At 39.1% G+C, this 18362-nt stretch overlaps 1 protein-coding gene and 1 long non-coding RNA gene across 4 annotated transcripts in view; one reads left to right on the top strand and one right to left on the bottom strand.

Annotated features, from left to right (window-relative positions):
* Nucleotides 1–18362, top strand: part of LOC125463674 (dynein axonemal heavy chain 9-like) — a 453254-nt gene that overhangs the window by 284347 nt on the left and 150545 nt on the right. For all 3 annotated transcript variants that reach the window (XM_059653804.1, XM_059653803.1, XM_059653805.1), the window contains 2 exons: nucleotides 2441–2629; nucleotides 14135–14370. In XM_059653804.1, the coding sequence (XP_059509787.1) occupies nucleotides 2441–2629; nucleotides 14135–14370 (425 nt within the window). The remainder of the gene's footprint in view (nucleotides 1–2440; nucleotides 2630–14134; nucleotides 14371–18362) is intronic.
* LOC132210876 (uncharacterized) overlaps nucleotides 15913–18362 on the bottom strand; it is a 35490-nt gene continuing 33040 nt past the window's right edge. The window contains exon 3 of the long non-coding RNA XR_009447081.1: nucleotides 15913–16967. This is a non-coding gene — a long non-coding RNA (uncharacterized LOC132210876). The remainder of the gene's footprint in view (nucleotides 16968–18362) is intronic.

Below are 18362 nucleotides of genomic sequence, written 5' to 3'. Positions count from 1 at the left end.
CTCCTGCAAAACTGCCGAGCTGATGCCCAAAATCATTTTTTTATATAAATTCCTAATCAAAGGAAAAAAAGATCAGTTTGAACTTTTAAACTGAAGACGCAAGCATGTTGTTTACTTTGTTCATTTGTAAACTCTCCCACTGAAAACAAAACCCTATTAGACACCAGGAACACTTCTGGAGATATCAAACAAATCATGATGTCCCCAGAAATACTAATAAGTTGATCATTAAACTCTTCAGATGTGCAAACCAAGCCCACGTACCATGAGCTCCAGTGTGCCTTGTTAATATGCCTTGAGTTAGTATGCCTTGAAAATATCCAGTTACACTTACCTTCTATAGACATCATTTATTTCAAGTATTTTTGGAGCAGAAGAGCAGCACAAAAATGACAGGTTTGTGTTATTCAGTGATTTCTCATTGATTTTTCTCTGAAGTTAACAATGCATCTTGTCCAGGTTGAGGGAGTCACAAATCACAGCTTCTGCATCTAAACATTTAACTGTACTCAAGTAGACTTTTACAAACGTTCAATGGAAAACCCGGCCATAATGGTTTAATGTTCTTTGTTCACCAAACCCCATCACTTTGGTTTAAAAATCCAAATTTTCATAGTCAGTTTTTTTCATAGGCATACCCCTCTCTGAAACCTCTTCCAACTCGACACACTTCCTTAGATTAGTTGGTTGCTTTGATATATTGTCTGCTGTACTATTTCTCTGCTGTACCATCTGTAATTCTTAATTGTAACAAATCACTTCCTGTCCTCAAAATCCTCCTTAAAACCTACCTCTGAGCAACAACTTGGTCCCATCCTTGAAGACCATGCCTGATACTGATACGTTAACTGTAATATGTCATTGATTTAAGCCATTTAATTTGTACCCAATGAGATATGTCAAAAGACTAATACAGTGGTATATTATAGAAACTTGGAAGGAAAATTCTCTGAAGGTGCTAGGTGCCAGATTACAAGAAATCGTTTGGTCACTGACAAGCTGAGGTGAATTTGTGCAATCAGCACTGAGTCACATAAAGTGAATATTCTTTTCCTATATAACTTCTAACTGGGTTAAGATGTCCTGAGAGAGTTACAAGTATGCAAGATCAGAAAGAAGGAGGCAATGTATCTGTTCTGTCAGCTCCTTCAGTTCAAATTACAATGGGCTTGGATAGCAAATTTACAAATTGACAATTTTAAGACCTTCTGAGTGCGGCAACTGATTCTCATTGCAGCATTTGTCCAAAATGAATAATGGAGATCACAAACATTTTTGCTGTCAGTTATGAATCTGTGGGAAAATGCTGTTGCTTCTCACTTCTAGAAGGTGGAAATTGAAGACTGATTGAAGCCCTTCCTCAGAGCAGCTGCAGACACTTTGATGAGATTGCTGTTGAACAAGAGATGCTATGCATAAGCTTCTGAATTACATTGACCTAATCAAGGCCTGACTGGAATTCTCAAGGGCTCTTTTGATAATGGCAAAATTCATATTGATAAACAGTTAACTTAATAAGCAATGAATATTATTATCCTTTTAGATGCACTGCAAAATTACTTGGATGATTTCTTTAAAGTTCAACACACATGCAATTTTGGGCAACAAATCTCAAAGACAGACATAATTTTTAATCATGAAAATCAGAGTCACTAAAACACTGAGTAATAGTAACACAAAGCAAAAAACTCAGTGTGTAGTTTAAGTTCAGTTTCCATTGTCAAAATTTGTTGGTAAAATAATTAATTTGTTAATACATTATGGTTGATTAATTTTATATTATTGTCATATCTATTACCATATTATCTCACATATTTTAAAGAAGTTGAATAATATTTAAGTCTCATTCTTTTTTGACTCTGTAATGTAAATCGGAGTTAATTTGATCTCCTGGATGGCTTTTTGTGACTGAATGTGGAATCATAAATGGACACAGTACAGGAAGAGGCTATTCAGCCCATTGTGTCTGTGCCAAATGACTTGTAGCCATCCAGCCTAATCCAACTTTTCCAGTTCTAGGTACACAGCCTTGAAGCTTATGGTTTTTGAAATACAAATCAAAATAGTTAAAGACATCTACCTCTGTCATCCTTTCAGGTGAAGAGTTTCAGATGCCCACCAACCAAAAAAATTCACCCTCAAATCCTCTCAAGGCCTGTTACCTGTCATTTAGATCTATGCCTCCGGGTTATGGACCTTTCATCAATAGGGATTAAAACCTTCCCAGCCAGTCCTCTTGATTTTGTACATTTCAATTAGTTTCCCTGTATGCCTTCTCTGTTACAATGAGAAGTATTTAGAGAGATATGGGCCAATCACAGGTAAATGGGACTGGATTAATTTAGGATATCTGGTTGGCGTGGATGGTGTGGGCTGAACGGTCTATTTCTGTGCTATACATTCACTGTGAATTGTTTCAAAACCAAAATATTCTTCCTAGGTTGGTGGCCTCGCCTCAGAAAATGTACGTTGGGCTGAAGCTGTGCGCAACTTCAAACAACAGGAGACCATGCTGTGTGGAGATGTGCTCCTGATCACTGCCTTTGTTTCATATCTGGGCTATTTCACAAAGATGTACAGGCAGGATCTAATGGATGGGATGTGGAAGCCTTATCTTGGACAACTCAAAGTAAGGCATGACTTTTTGCAATTGTATTTACGAACAAATTATCTGGTTTGATAACCTAATACAGTTACTCCTACAGACAATAGTTTGTTATATTCATACATTTTAGAAACAAATGCTATTGTTTCATTTTCATCTTTTTTGATGACTAATGAAGTTTTTTAAATCATTGTTCAGATATACTCATTATTTGAACAGTTTATAACATTTAAATGATTTTTGAGAAAACATTTAGGATATTCAGTGTCACATGATTCTACAGATCTTTCTTGGTAGGTTAGCAGATGTAAAACCCAAGACATAACTTACTGCAGTTTCATTGGCATGTAGGTATTCCTCCAAGATATCTCGTTATTTTGTTCATTGCTGACTTGCTACTGGGTTTCAATCATAAAACTAGTTGACTATTTTAACAGCACCATCCAATGCGTGACTGTTTATTTATAATGAGATGTTCAATTCTGCTGAAAAACATTCCTCCTCCTTTTGATATTAACAGCTTCCTTACTAAACTTGTGCAGTTGGTATTCTGGGAGATTTTTGTCTGAGAACTCGTCTCCTGTGTTGACAAAAAAATCTTGTTCTCTTATACTCACAGTAGAGCCATCGACTTTTGAAAATCTGGATTCAACACTGAATATTAGCTCAATAGGAATCATATCTTATAACTTAAATTAAAATAGACAATGTAAAGTACAACTAGAGATGTATGTTGGGTTACTGTTCCCAATAAGTTATTCACAATTCCTGTTGGTCTTTTCTTTTGATATTTGCTTCATGCAGACCATGAGAAAATAGCTTTGGTACAAGGATATTTTGGTTGTTTTGGCTTTGCTAACCTGATGATGCAAAAAATGATGTTCAAAAACTAGATCCATGTCTTTATTAAGAGGGAGGAGTGCCATTTTGAGGAATTTATACATGTGAAAATGACGCAGACAATATGACCCGAATAACCAATGGAGTATTTCTCTATAGGGCATGCTTTGGCTGATATACCTCATTACTGGTCCAAGATGTAATAACATCATTCCATTTCTTTACCCCTGGGAGTAATGCTTGCAGGAGCCTGCCTTTAGGCCTGCTGTGGGAGGTGATGGCCTAGTGGTGTTATCACCGGACTGTTAATACAGAGACCCCTATAACGTTTTGGGGACCCCGGTTCAAACCTTGCTGTGGCAGATGGTGGAATTTGAATTCAACAAAATATTGAATTAAGAATCTAATGACGACCATGAATCCATTATCGATTGTCAGGAAAAACTAATGCCCTTTTGGGAAGGAAACTGCCATCCTTACCTGGTCTGGCCTGCATGTGATTCCAGACCTACAGCAATGTGGTTGACTCTTAGTTACCCTCTGGGCAATTAGGGATGGGCAATAAATGCTGCCTAGCGAGTGATGCCCTCATCCTGTGAATGAATAAAGGTAAAAAAGACAACATTGTCCACCCATTTTGCTATTTGAGTATACGCGCCACCACCTGATTACCCCTCTGTGCTTGTGCATTTTGTAGGATCTTGGGCACTTTTGTGGTTAAAATTACGTGTATTTGAGACTAGGATGAGCCATTTACATGTTTAATCCTTGCAGTCAGTAGAGTTTCTAAGCTTTCACACAGTGAGGTTGGATTTCATTCAAATCCAGTTCTCAGACTGCATCATTACAGAATTTAAAGTGGCAGGTTTAATTTTTTTCCCCCACGTATTTTTTGTAGTAAAGTAGGCAACTGACAGAGTGCATTATTAGCATCATGTGATTTTAGTATCAACCCACTATCCGCAGATTTTCATATCCAGTCATGTTCAACTGCAACAACAATTCCTGGTAATTGTGATTAAGAGCCTCAATTGTGAGATAAAGCAACTTACTATTCAAAGGATAGCTGAAATTCCTGTCTTATAAATCTTTTACCACAGCATATCATTTGGCTGAATGAAAATGAAGATAGAAATGTGCAATAAACTGTGTGCTGCCTTTTTAATAATTGAGAACTCTCATTAATTCTGCTCAGGAACTGTCACCCATCTGTTTCTCCTGAAATACTTTATCTTTATTAGTTTCCATTTATTCCAATGTTTCTACCTTAAAAGGGTGTTTGTGCTTTATTAGTCTTTTCAGCAGAAGAGTTACATCAGCAAAAAATAAAGCCACTTGAATTAATGGTTAGCAAAGAGATAACATAACCAACTTTTGTTTGATGTCACAAAGGAAAGGCTTGCACATTTGCCAAGATTTTTGTAAACTTCATTCCTGGTCTTTGTTCATCATTCACAATCAAATCAGAATCTCAGTATTGAATCCATTGACCATTAGGTCCTTCTGTTAAATTGCACCAATTTCTTTCTAATTTTGTTTTCTGATGAAGTGGGCTGAGTTGCGTGCAGCAAACCTTTTGGGTAGAATTTTCTTTTCAATAAGAGACAATAATGTAGATTCAGAAGGTGGTTTTAGATAGCAATGCTGCATCCAATTGTTTCTTGAATTATTTCAGCAGTTTTCCTTCCAGTAGTTTATCTCAAAGGTCACCTCAATGGCCGTTCACTCCTGCAAAGAAGGACTTTCTGATATTTGTATTTGATTCCACTTTTACTAATTTGAAGCTGTCTTCATGTACAAGTTGTTGAAATATATGAAAATGATGGAATAAGGAAGATTAGTTTGCACCTCAAGCCACCTCCCATACTCATGATTCCTGATTGACCTGAAGACAGCCTTGTACCCACTTACAAAACTGTTTTGCCCCTAATGCCCCACTACTTTCCAGCTGAATAGGGAGTTATCCCTCAATCCAACATGATAGAAAGCAGTTGTGAGGAAGGGTCACCAGAACCGAAATGTTAACTCTGTTTCTTCCTTCACAGACGCTGCCAGACCTACTGGACTTTTCCAGCAACTTAGTTTTGGTTCCTGATTTACAGCATCTGTAGTTCTTTTAGTTTTTATTGTGACAGAAAGCATAGTTTAGTAAATTGATGATAGTTGTGGTAGCTTCCTGTACCTGTATTGGTAGCTGCTTTTCCTGCATTAGAAGCATTACTAAACTTCAGAAAGTACTTGAGCTGTAACTTCCCTTGAAATGTTCAGTAATGTTGAAAGGCACTTTCCAAATACAAGACCATTTTTCAGCTATTTATTTTCCCTTGAAGATAAGAAATTAGTGGCTTTCCTTTCTAGCAAAATCAAACTTCTAAAACATGGTATTGTCTTCCTTTGGAGATGCAGGTCAGAAAGAATATAATCTATGCAGCTGAAATGACCAAATAATATTGAATACCTGTGGCATATTTTGTTTACACTGTGCCAACAAAGAGGGAACATCCGAATCATAACTGCAGAATTGAAGTGTTCGGTTATTAAATGATTTTTCAAAAAAAAGTAACACTGAATCTTAAACCCCAAATCCTCTGTCAGGTGAGAAACACAAATCTCTCAAATCTGCTTGTTTTCTATTGTAATGAAGGTGCAAACGTTCAACAGGGGTTGGCGAGCTGTTAGGGATACAGTGGGAAGCCAGCTGAGGATGAGGACTAACAAAGTCACCAAGTAAATGCTTTCTCAACACACTATGGTTCTGGAGGAACAAAACAGCACACCTAGCTAATTTAGTTACACCAGCCCCTTGCCCTAATATCAGCCTCTTACTGTAATCAGTCTCTCCTTTCGCCCATTGTCAATCCAATCTGTTACAACCACATTGATCCAGCCTTGCTGATCCCTAGTTCACCGTCTCTATTCTTTCTGATCCCTTTCTCATCTTCACACCCGAGCAGCCTCTTCTGATTCACCTCAAATGCTTCTAATGTGCTTCATGACCCTCCTTACCGCTCCTTATCATTTTCTCAATACCCCCAACAAACGCTTCTAATTTTCTCTTGCCTCTGCTGACCTTCCCCGGTGACACTTCTGACCTTGTCACAAACTTTCTGGTGTCTCTCTTGACCCTTAGAATATTCTTTCTTTTATCTCCCACCCCATCAGTTCCAGTTGCACCAGCTATAATGAAAAATTCTTGTAATCAACTGCCATTCTGTTAACCTGCTCAGTATCTTGTTACAATGCTCTATAGTGCTGTAAAATGAATGATCATTATTACCAGAGTGAAGTGGTAACTTTGTTAAAGCTGCAATGTCTGTATACCCATGATGTTATTTGTAAAGAACTAAGAGTTAACTGTTATGTGAATATAAATCCTGTGCTGTCATATTTACTCTTATACTGTAATTGTATACTGATTAACATGATAGTAGTCCGCTCACTCCATGGACAGCAACGAACAATACATTGAAGGAAGCTCCAGTATTTTGAGTCTAACCTGTGATCATTTTTGACTTTAACCAGGTGATCTCAGAGCGAGTATTCATTTCAGTTGTGCAGAAAGAAAGTGCTTGAGCAGATGTGTTTTTTGATCGAGGTGGGGGAATGATGAGATGGCCTCATCATTCTCATTAAAGCAGGGTGAGTTGTAGATGGCATGAACACTAACAGTTAGAACAGAATGGATTCAGAAGAGTGTGGACTGAACCCACTACATTTACATTCCCTGAATTGAGTTAACTGCATGACTTTTGTGTGTTTGCATTACTGTTTGAATTGCTAAATTGCAGCTGCAAGCTTAATAATATACAGTGTGAAGCTACATGGCTTCTCAAGCTGTAGAGGACCACCAGAAATGAAGTCCTTTTGGTTGTGTTTGTAGCTGTTGCAATTATCAAGTTCTGCTGGAGTCTATTAATTTGACCAAATTCTGTGGTGTGCTAATTGTTACTAGTTGAATAGCCATTGTAACAATAACAACATGGTACAAATTGAACCTCTTCCCCCTCTCGTTGACAAATGTCTTCCTTCTGAAAAATGGAATGTGACTATGTTACCAAACCCAGCTAACAAACGTTATTTTAAAACTCCCGTAGAGCTCTTTCAAGCTGGGTAATGTAGTCTCTGATTCAAAAGCCTTTGTCACACGTCATTTTACCCTACAGTGTGACATGGATGGCTGGAAGCTAGCTCAAAGGCTGTACTCTAGCCAGAGATGCAGATAATGTCAGAACTCATTCTCAACTGTTAGCCGATCCAGAGATTAGATTGAAGTGTTCAGCTAGCCTTCTAATGGTTTGTCTTTAAAAATAAATACAATTTAGTTTGTGATCTTTTACCTATATTCAATCACTTAAATGTCAGCACAGGCTGTTGGATTGTCCATATCTTTGATGCATGATGAAATTCACAAAAAGGTATTAATGAGCTATTTCGATTGGTATTTTCTCAGGATTTAACCTACACAGCGTATGTTAGAGAGTATTACTAAACTGATGTGACATTAGGTAATGTAAAAGCCAGCACCAGTTTAGTTGTACCATTCAGTCACTGTGCAATGTTAAAATATTTATCTTTATGTACGTGGCATAGACACCATTGAGTTTGCTGATATACTGAGATTCATGCGTGTAATAAGATTGTGGTTCGTTCATTTTCAGACAGCCTGTGTCAACAACCATTAAATGATAGTGGTTTCTATGGTGATGCAACATATAGTTTTATTTGAAATAGTAATTTGTTTAACAGGCCAATATTATTGGTCTTGAAAATTCATAAATAAACATACATACATAAACTTGATATGTTTTTAGTTTGTCATCCTCGCAAAGTAACTGTTGTTTTATTAAGTTTATCACAGCTCTGTCACATTCTTAGACCGTAATTAAAAAAAGTTAAACACAAATTGAAACAGCTGGAGAAATTCAGCGGGTCAGGCAGCATCTGTAGAGAAAGCAGAGTTAAGGTCTCAGGTCCAGTGACCCTTCTTCAGTCGTGATTGCAGAAGATAACTGGCTCAGGTCACTTGGGACACTGCAACCTTTGGGTTTCAGTGTCGAGTTGAGTCATTTTAAGCCCTGAGCACCTTCTCCCCACACACCTAGCCTTGTCATCACATAATCTACTTTCACTGCAGTCAGCCTATTTTTAACCCACTAATGGTCCCCATTAGCAGCTTTTCTTTCTCTCCAACTTACCATTATCCATTCTGTCTGACTAACTGCTGTTCACTCGCTCTGAGCTCCACCCCTGCCTATCATTTACTCCTCCTCCTCTCTCTCCTGTCTTCAGACCATATAATCAACCTATTTCTAGCTACAGTCAATTCTGAAGAAGGGTCACTGGATCTGAAACGTTAACTCTGTTTTCTCTCAACAGATGCTGCCAGACGTGCCGAGTTTCTCCAGCTATTTCTGTTTTATTTTCAGATTTCCAGCTTCCACAGCTCTCTGTTTTTGATCCGTGAAAAATGTAAACGTGGGATAAAGTTCTACAGCTGGGGTGATGGCTCAAAAGTGCCTGGCTGCCTTAAAGGCAGGCACATTGAAATGATTAATTGCAATGTTGTTTATAAACATCCATTCAGTTCAAGCTATTTTGCATTATAAAAAGGTTTTCCCCACATCATAAAGGATAAGTTGTGTGTCGCACTTTGTGTCCCAATTGTGATTGAAAGAATGTTCAATAATCAATAAATAATGTTCTTGATTTGACATTGTGAACTGACTGACAATCAAGGACTGATGTTAAGATAGATGCTCAGATCTCTATTGCCTCCATCCTGTTAAAATATTCAACACTAAAGGTCTGGCTGTCACCAATAAACATTCTTAAGGAATGCTTAGAGTGTCCTTCATACCTCATATTTTACACCAGTCTCTTGACTAACCCAATCATTAGTAAAACTATGCATGCTGGGGATAAATACCAAGACTGCCTTCGAATGAAGCTGATTGAATAACATATCAATTTTTAATTGAGCTTTTCGATGAATTTTAACAAGTAACAGATCCTATACCATTTAAATGGTTTTAATTCCTTTGAGTCATGTGTTGACAGTTCAAAGCATGAAATCGTCCCTATGAAATCCAATATAGAATTCGCATTGCCCAACTTATATTTGCTGATTTGAGGATGCTTGGCTAAGTATTTACACACTGCCAATCTTTTTCAATGTGATCCACTTTGCTTTATCCTTTCAGCTAGCAATTGAACAACTTCTACGTCTCCTGCAGGATGTTCCATGAATTGGCCAGTCATGACACCCATTCTTAAGATCATAGCATGTTATGGCATTTCAGCACATCATTTGGACCATTGTCTCTGTGCTGGTTCTTTGTCTGGGCTGTCCAATTAATCTGAACCCTTCTGCCTTTTCCTTAGAACCTTGTAAACAGTTTATTTTCCTTCCAGTGTTTATTCAATTCTATTTTGGATATCATGATTGAATCATGTTCCAGCATTCGTCCAGGCAGTGCTTTCCAGAACATGAGCACAATGCACCCATTTAAGAAAAGACATTCAGTTTGTCTTTGATTCTTCTGCCAATCACTTTGCATTTGCTTGGCTGGACTGAAGTTGTTGCATTTATTCCTCTCCCCATTTTGAAGCAAGGGTGCTCAGCATGCAAACCTCCAGTCATCTGGTGTGATGCCCATATCCCAAGGGAGATTCCACAGCAATTCCCACTTTTTCTTCCCTCTATAAAGACAGGAACGTGCCATTTAGACTAGAAATGCTTTGAGCAAAGTTAACCTTTTAGCATTGCCTTTGAGATAACAAGGTGTAGAGCTGGATGAGCACAGCAGGCCAAGCAGCATCAGAGGAGCAGGAAGGCTAATGTTTCAGGCCTAGATTTAGCTCTACACCTTGTTATCTCAGATTCTCCAGCATCTGCAGTTCTTGCTATCTCTGAAGCATTGCCCCTTAGTCTGTTTTTGATAAATACTTTTTTCTCTGCTGTCTCTTTACTGCTCCATTGGAAATTTTCTCTTGTCATGACTTTGTTGGGATAGTGGACTGAAAAAACAAGCCCTACTGTTCCTGGAGCCATCACAAAATGTAAAGCTTTCAAAAGAAGTTGCACAATCTCCAAACTACCCAATTTTCAGACCCAAGTTGATAGAACATGTGGACCAGGTTTCTATACTTGATAAGAATGACTGTTTATCACAAGTTATGGGATTCCAGCTAAGGGTAAGCAACTAAGTAAACTCTACAAATTAAAACTCTGCCTTCCCCACCCCTTATAAACTCTCCCCTATGCAAAAAAGCCTAACAGCCTAAAGGGGGAAGAAACACATCAGCTAAGAAAAAATTCAGTGAAGAATTCCACAGATTGATTACCGTCTGAGGGAGGAAATTCCTCCTCATTTCTGACTTAAATGGGTGACATCATATTTTTAAGTTATGCCCTCTAGTCCTAGATACTCCTACATCTGCCCTGTTAATGCAATCTTGTATGTTTTAATAAGGTCACCTCTCATTCTTCTAAATTCCGATAAGCACAGGCCCAACTCACCCACTCTCCCCTCATAAGGCAGCTCCTCCACATCTGGCATCAACCTTGCAAATCTTCTGTGGACTATCTCCAATTGCGAGTACGTGCTTTCTTAAACAATGGGCCCAAAACTGTTCGTAGTATTTCCGCTGTTGTCTGGCTAGTACCTCAGGTAGTTTTAGCAAATTTCCATATTCCCAACATCATTTCTATTAAAATAAGGAAAACAAACATCCAAGCTGCAGCTTTGTGAAGTATCTATTTTTAAATAATAGTCAGCTCTTTCATTCCTCTTGCCAAAGTGCAAAACTTCATGTTCCATCTGCTAAGTTTTTGCACATTTGCTAAATATATCTATATCCCTCTGTAGATTCCTTGTGACATCTTTACTGTTTGCCTTCCCACCTACTTTTCTTTAAATCCACAAACATGGTGGCACTACTTTCAGTTTTGTCATCCAAATCATTAAAATATATTACAAATACATATTAATGTGCTGATCACAGTGGCATACCACTAGCTACACATTGCCATATTGAAAAAGTCCACCTTAGACCAACTGTCTGTGCTCTAATCATTACAGAATTAGACAAGGGAAATAAAAGGGAATATTATGGTCAATGCTAAGGGCTCAAAACACTAGAAGCCCTGAAGGTGTATAGCAAGTGCAGGGGTTACTTAAAAAGAGATTAGGAAAGCAAAGAGTGGGCACGATAAACACTGGCAGATAGAAGAAAGGTAAATTCAAAGACATTGTGTAAGTATACCAGAGGCAAGAAAAGTTAGGACTCACGATGGACCAAAGTGGCGCGCTGTGTGTTAGCAGTTATTGACAGGCAGAGGACATTTTTCATTGAGAACAGACCATTCTTCTACCCTATTCAGTGTACTTGTAAACTATCTCTCGATCTAGCTTGTCAGCACATTGCTGAAACCCACAGCTACATAAGCAGTATTGACAATAGGTATCAAATTCCTTACTTTCAAAATATGCAGCCATCCTTATAACTCCCAGGGTTTAAAAGTTGTTTTTTTTTCTCTCTCACTTCAGTCCACCTTACACTCTCATAGTGAATACTGTTGTGAAATACCCATTTCTTATTTTGTACCTTGACTACACCATCTACTTCGAGAGGACTGACTCTTATTTTGTAATGAAAGCAGAAGTTGCTGAAGAAACTCAGAAGGTCTGGCAGCATCAGTGGAGAGAGAAACAGAGCTGATGTTTTGAGTCCAACATGGCTCTCCTTTGGAATCAAAGAGAGGTGGAAAGTGATGAGTGTTATACTGTTTGAAAGTGTGGGCAGGAACAAGTGAAGCAAAGGCAATTTTGGAGACTCTGAGATTAGAGAAGGAAGGTATGAAAGAATAAAAGGCCAAGAGAATAGCAATAGGTGTATAGAGATAGCTGGCTCCAGAGGAGGTGTTAATAGCAGAATGTAGATCAGCTCTGGGAGAAGCAAAAGCACCAAAATGACACACTGGGTTAGGGTTGGAGAGGGCAGGAAATGAAAGACAGAATTTATGGACTGAGTTGATTAATGTTTAGTTTAGAAGGCTGTAAAATGCCTAACCAGAAAATGAGGTCTTGTTTCTCAGGCTTGCATGGGCTGAACAGAAAACAGGCCAAGGACAAAAATATGGACAAGATGTGGTGTTAAAATGGCAAGCATTCAGAAGTTTGGGATTATATTCGTGGATTGAACACATGTTCCACAAAGTGGTTCCCCAGTTTGTGTTTGATCTCATCAACGTAGAGAACACTACATTGAAGGATCGTCATGAGCCTTTCGCCTGTACAGCTTCAGTGGAAACAGTTCCAGTATCTCAGGACCTCTCCTAGAACCACTGCTTCATTGTGTTGACTTGTTAAAACTGTTTTAGTTTTTATTTTAATGGCTTTTGAAAATTGAGTTTAAAAATTGGCCACAGTAGTGTAAATGTGGTCCAAACAATCTTTTGCACTCGGGTATTATTGCAACTTCAGACTTAAAAGGTAATGAGAAAGGCATTAATAATGTGAAACACTTAGCTATTTTTATTGTACTCAGTTTTGCAGAGAAGGAAAGATTTAAACTTGTGAATCTCTTTCATCATTAATGCCTCTTTATTGATTGTATAATCCCATACCCTATTTTTTGTTTCTCCCAGACTATATTATTCATTCTTAACCATACTAACCTGCAGCTGCCAACTGCTGGTGTATTCAGCTAGGCTGCCTTATGCATTCCTGAAGCTATTACAGTCGTCCTCCTCATTTTTCAACCACCTTGCTTTTACATTATCAGCAAATTTGAGGATTGTGCATCCTGTTCCTTCGTTGAAATCATTCATTTGCCAAGATCCAAAATTACCCTAGCATGAATCCCTGTGATGTACTATATCTAACCCTTCTTGAATCACATGGGCTTACTTCACTTGTTTTTTAGTTGTGCATGGGTTGCGGGGGGATCGATGGCTAGGTGAGTATTTTTTTTCCCCAGAGAGAATTTAAGAGTCAACCACATTGCTCTGGGTCTGGAGTCACGTGTAGAATTATTGAATTCAAAATCTATCACCCGCCTTGGCAGGATTCAAACCCGGATCCCCAGAACATTAGCTGGAGTCTCTGGATTACCAGTCTAGTGATAATGACACCAGGCCATAACCATCTTGCACTTCTTTCATCCGTTCAGACAGAGAGTTTTCTATACATATGCTACATTTCCATTTGTACCATATATTTTATGCCAAATTATAAGATATATTTTGCACCAAGCAATTAAAGCTAGGTGCCCTGTGTTAGTTTCAATTATTTAATGGAGTCCAAGAGAAATTTACTGGATCTTTTCCCTCTAATTAACTTGGGTTTATGCCTGTTCTCTGCCCCTCCCAGGAGCTTCAGTAGCTGTGAGTGGGGATGGAAGTCTGTGCTGCGTGAGGCTGAGGGATAGGCTTGACAGACCAGCAGGTTGTTTATTCTGTATCATTTTCCATTCATTAAAACATCATTAACAAACCTCTTGGGGGAAGCCTTAATGAATGCTTTCAGAAAATATCGATTCACTATGTTCACAGAAATGCCAGAAACCTAGCTGCTTAAGGAGAGTAAGTGGATTTTAAAAAATGGTGGAAGAGAAAGGAAAAACCTCACTATGCTTTCATACTGTGATCTTCATGATGGTATCCAACACTTCTTTTCCCATGCTCAGATTCCAATCCCAATAACGTCTGACTTGGACCCTATGACCATGCTGACAGACGATGCTGATATTGCGACCTGGCAGAATGAAGGTCTCCCTGCGGACAGAATGTCCACGGAGAATGCAACCATCTTAAGCAATTGTGAACGCTGGCCTCTTGTGATTGACCCCCAACTGCAGGGTATCAAGTGGATAAAGAACAAGTATGGAGAGGATCTCCGAGTGGTCAGGATTGGCCAGAGGGGGTAAATTATTTCATAACTTGCTTATTTGTGATGAAAATCTGTTTGCAACTAGTCACCATTCGAGGGAACTGTTGTGATTAACCAATGGTCATCCTGACATTGCCGCTCAGTCTTGGCTCTATGCCTCTCATGTTCGATTGGGTTGGAATAATTTTGCATGATTTTAGCAGTCTTTGTCGCCATGGCAATAGCAATTGACATTTGTACCACACAAGTGCTAGCTTATGACCATTGAGAGACAAATCGATCATCTCTACTTAGTTGTCAGTGGTATTCCCAGCATCAAATCCTCCACCAGCAACAATCCGGGGGACTATTGAGCAGAAACTAAACTATACAGATACTAGGTTTACAAGAGCAAGTTAGAGATTGGAAATGCTGCAGTGACTAGCTCACCTTCGGACTCTCCAATGCCAATACTCGCCTAGCCATCGATCCCCCCACAACCCATGCACAACTAAAAAACAAGTGAAGTAAGCCCATGTGATTCAACAAGGGTTAGATATAGTACATTACAGGGATTCATGCTAGGGAGTGTGAAAGAATGCATTCCACTTGGAGGAGTGCAGCACAGTTGATCAGTATCCACTCCAATACCTTAAGAATGAATTCCCTCCATCATCAGCATAGGTTGGCAGCAATGCATTTCTTGTACAAGACAAGTGCAGCAACCTTTGCCAAATCTGCTGTAACACTATCTTCCCAAATCCTCAGTCTGTGATCTTGAAAGGAGAGGGCAGAAGAACCATAGGAGCATCAACACCTGCATGTTCCTCTCTGTGCTAACCTTAACCCATCCTGACTTGGAACCACGTCAATGTTCCTTCACTGACACTGCTCAAGACTGGGAACTCCCTCCCAACAGCACTGAATCTCTTTTACCCCATTCAGAAAGACAGTTTTCTGTACATGCTGCTACATTTCCTTTTTGCCATAAGATATATTTTGCCGCAGCCAGTTTAGGCCTAGCTGGTGCCCTCTGTTAGTTGCAATCACTTCAGGGAGTCAGAGAAAAATTTACTGGATCTTTCTATCTACCGCGTGGACTGCAGTGTTTTTTAAAAAATGTGGCTTAGCATCAGCTTCTCAAGGGCAATAGAGATGTGTACTGAGCACTGGCTTCGCAAGCAATGTTCATGTTGCTATGAAAGAAGAAAATAAAGTACATATTGTATTACCCTTAAAGATCATTGGCTGAGATCAATTGCTAAAAATGTAATATTTGATTACTTGGCCATTTTTTTCTGCATTTTTATTAGCTTTCCTGGTACATTTACTGTTTGTGTAAGTGTTTGTCAGAGTCTAATTGAGAAGTTCACTGTACAATTAAAATAAATCCAGTCTGAAATAACTTTAGAATTTCTATAGTTTTTTTAAAAATAGCTCAACAATAGTGATTGTAGATATGAATTCAAGGTCAAATTGGGCAAGCATCTTGAAGAAAAATACATATTTAGCGACAAGTACATTGACAATGGATAAACTGAAATAAAACTGAAAATGCTGTAAAAACTCAACAGTATCTTTGGAGGCACAGAGAATTTTTTTTAATTCATGTAATAGATATGGACATTACTGACTAGCCAAGTATTTATTGTCTACTCCTAATTCCTCTGGAGCTGGTGGTGAGCTGGTTTCTTGAACCACTTGGAGTATAGGAGCACCAACAGTGGTGTCGGGGAGGGAGTTCGAAGTTTTTGACCCAGAGACAGTGAAGGAACACTGACATTGTTTGAAGCCAAAATGGTGACTTTGAGAGGAATCCACAACACACATGGGCTGGTCTAGTTAAGTTTCTCGTTAATGCTAACCTGTCAGAAGTTGGTGTGGGGTTCAGTGATAGTAATGCCTTTGAAATGAAGGGGCAGTGGATAGAAGTCTCTGACTGGGGATGGTCATTATCTAGGAGACTTGTGTCATGTGAATGTTATTTGCTGCCTGTCAAATCAAATCTGTGATGTTATGGCTGTGTAAATATTTCATGTTAATAACGTACGTCTCTACAAGAACCCACTTATTTGTTGTACATGTTACATTGGCTAACACACAGAATACCACAAGCCACATCATATAATATTGAATACAAAGTAAGCAGGTGTACTGATAATGTAGGGTAAATCTAATGATTGCCACCCAGCACAATTTTAATAATATAAAGCCACACTATAAGTTAGACAACAACATAACTGCTAAGGTCTGCAAACATTTGGGATTTCCAGTTCTTCGAAAATGTACTGAAATCATACTTGCTGGAATATGCTGTTATGAGTGCCGGCTGAACTGTCTGGTGAATGTGACATCAACTTGAGTGAAAACAAGCAATGTATTTGCATTCTCTTGCATCCACTCTCTCTGATTTTCACTCCATCTCCGTCCAGGCAGTGTTATCAGTCTGAAGTGATTGTAAAAGATCCAGCTGAAGGTTGAAGTACTTTTCTGCCACTGTTCATAGTGTAAAGAGTCAAAGGTGGAGAGTCTCTTAAGTTTCTGAAGCACTGATATATGTCAAGGTGTGATTTTGTTTGATTCCTACTCTTCCCACGAACTGCATTGGATTAATTGGCATTTTTGATTTGCGACATCAACTTTTACTGGACCTGAAGAAACAAATATGTGTAAATTATGGCATGTGGCACAGTAAGCATGCTGATCTTTGTTTGAATATCACAAAACAAAAGATTTAGCAATATAGATCTGCCAGAGTTCAGAAGAGCAATATGTGACTTGATTGAAACATATGTTATCCTGAAGGGATTTACCAAGGTTGATGTGGAAGGATTTTCCCTCCGCGAGAATAATCTATTCCAGATTGGGGGGCCGGGCCGGGGGTGGGGGTGCAGAGCAGGGCACTACTCAAAACCCACGGCACTCAATTTGAAACAGAGTTTTGGTCAATGTTTTTCCTCCAAACATTGTGTGGCTTTGGAATTATCTTTCTGAAAAGATGGTGACAGCGGAATCCTTGATTCTTTTAAAGGGCAGAGGTAGATAGTTTCTTGTTAAGCAAGGGGGTAAAAGATTATTTGGAATGGGCAGGAATGTGGATTTAAGGTTACTGTCAGATGAGCTATGATCTTATTGAGTGACCTACTCCTCGTGATTTCTGTATTAATGTGTTTGTGTGTTGCTATATGTTTACAATCACAATTGTAATGATAATATGTTGAATAGCTAAACATAGTCTCGTTTAGAAAATAATATATATATGTCTAATTCTGTTCCATCCTCGGCCTCAGGTGTGTTGGGGGGGGAGTGGGGGTGGTGCTGGAGGTTGGTGGTGGCACTGGTAGTAGGGGAATATGCCACCACCTTCTTTCACACGTGGATCCGGAACTGATACCAATGTTGTCCGACGTGGGTAGGCTGGTCGCTTCCACCCCCACATTGTGAGCCGATGAATTGCTGCAGTGGAATTTCAGGTAACTGCCATGGTCACTCTGGGTTCCTCGCTTGAGATTTGGCTTGCAAAATGTCACCAATATCCACCGATCTGATCTATTCCCTACTCGGTGTCTGAAATAGTGGTGAGGAAGTAATGCAGTGGAGACATATCTTAGTAGATGATCCTTCCCTGTTACTTCACACTGCCCGTGCCATGCTAGTCAGACAATATAACAAAGGCTGTGCTGTGGTCTCTAAATCTTTATTCAACAAGACCACAAACCTCTGTATTGACCTTGTTGGAGGAGTACAATCTGGCTGGGTCATGTCAATGTAGACATAGCACTCTATAAATTTATAGTGACGGTCTCTTGCGAAGAACCCTCTTCAGCCTCCCAAGCCTTCTGTTCATAGAGTCATAGGTCATACAGCACAGAATCAGATCCGTCAGTCCAACTTATCTGTGCTGACCAGAATCCTAAACTGATCAAGTCCCATTTGCCAGCATTTGGCCCATATACTCATCCAGATGTCTGTTAAATTTTGTAATAGTACCCACTCCCACTGCTTCCTCTGGTAACTCATTCCAAACATGTACCACCCTCTGTGTG

The sequence above is a fragment of the Stegostoma tigrinum genome, chromosome 22 (assembly GCF_030684315.1).
Source record: "Stegostoma tigrinum isolate sSteTig4 chromosome 22, sSteTig4.hap1, whole genome shotgun sequence".
Classification (NCBI taxonomy): domain Eukaryota; kingdom Metazoa; phylum Chordata; class Chondrichthyes; order Orectolobiformes; family Stegostomatidae; genus Stegostoma; species Stegostoma tigrinum.
Note: the sequence above shows the minus strand (reverse complement) of the source record. Positions and strands in the feature narration are given on the sequence as shown.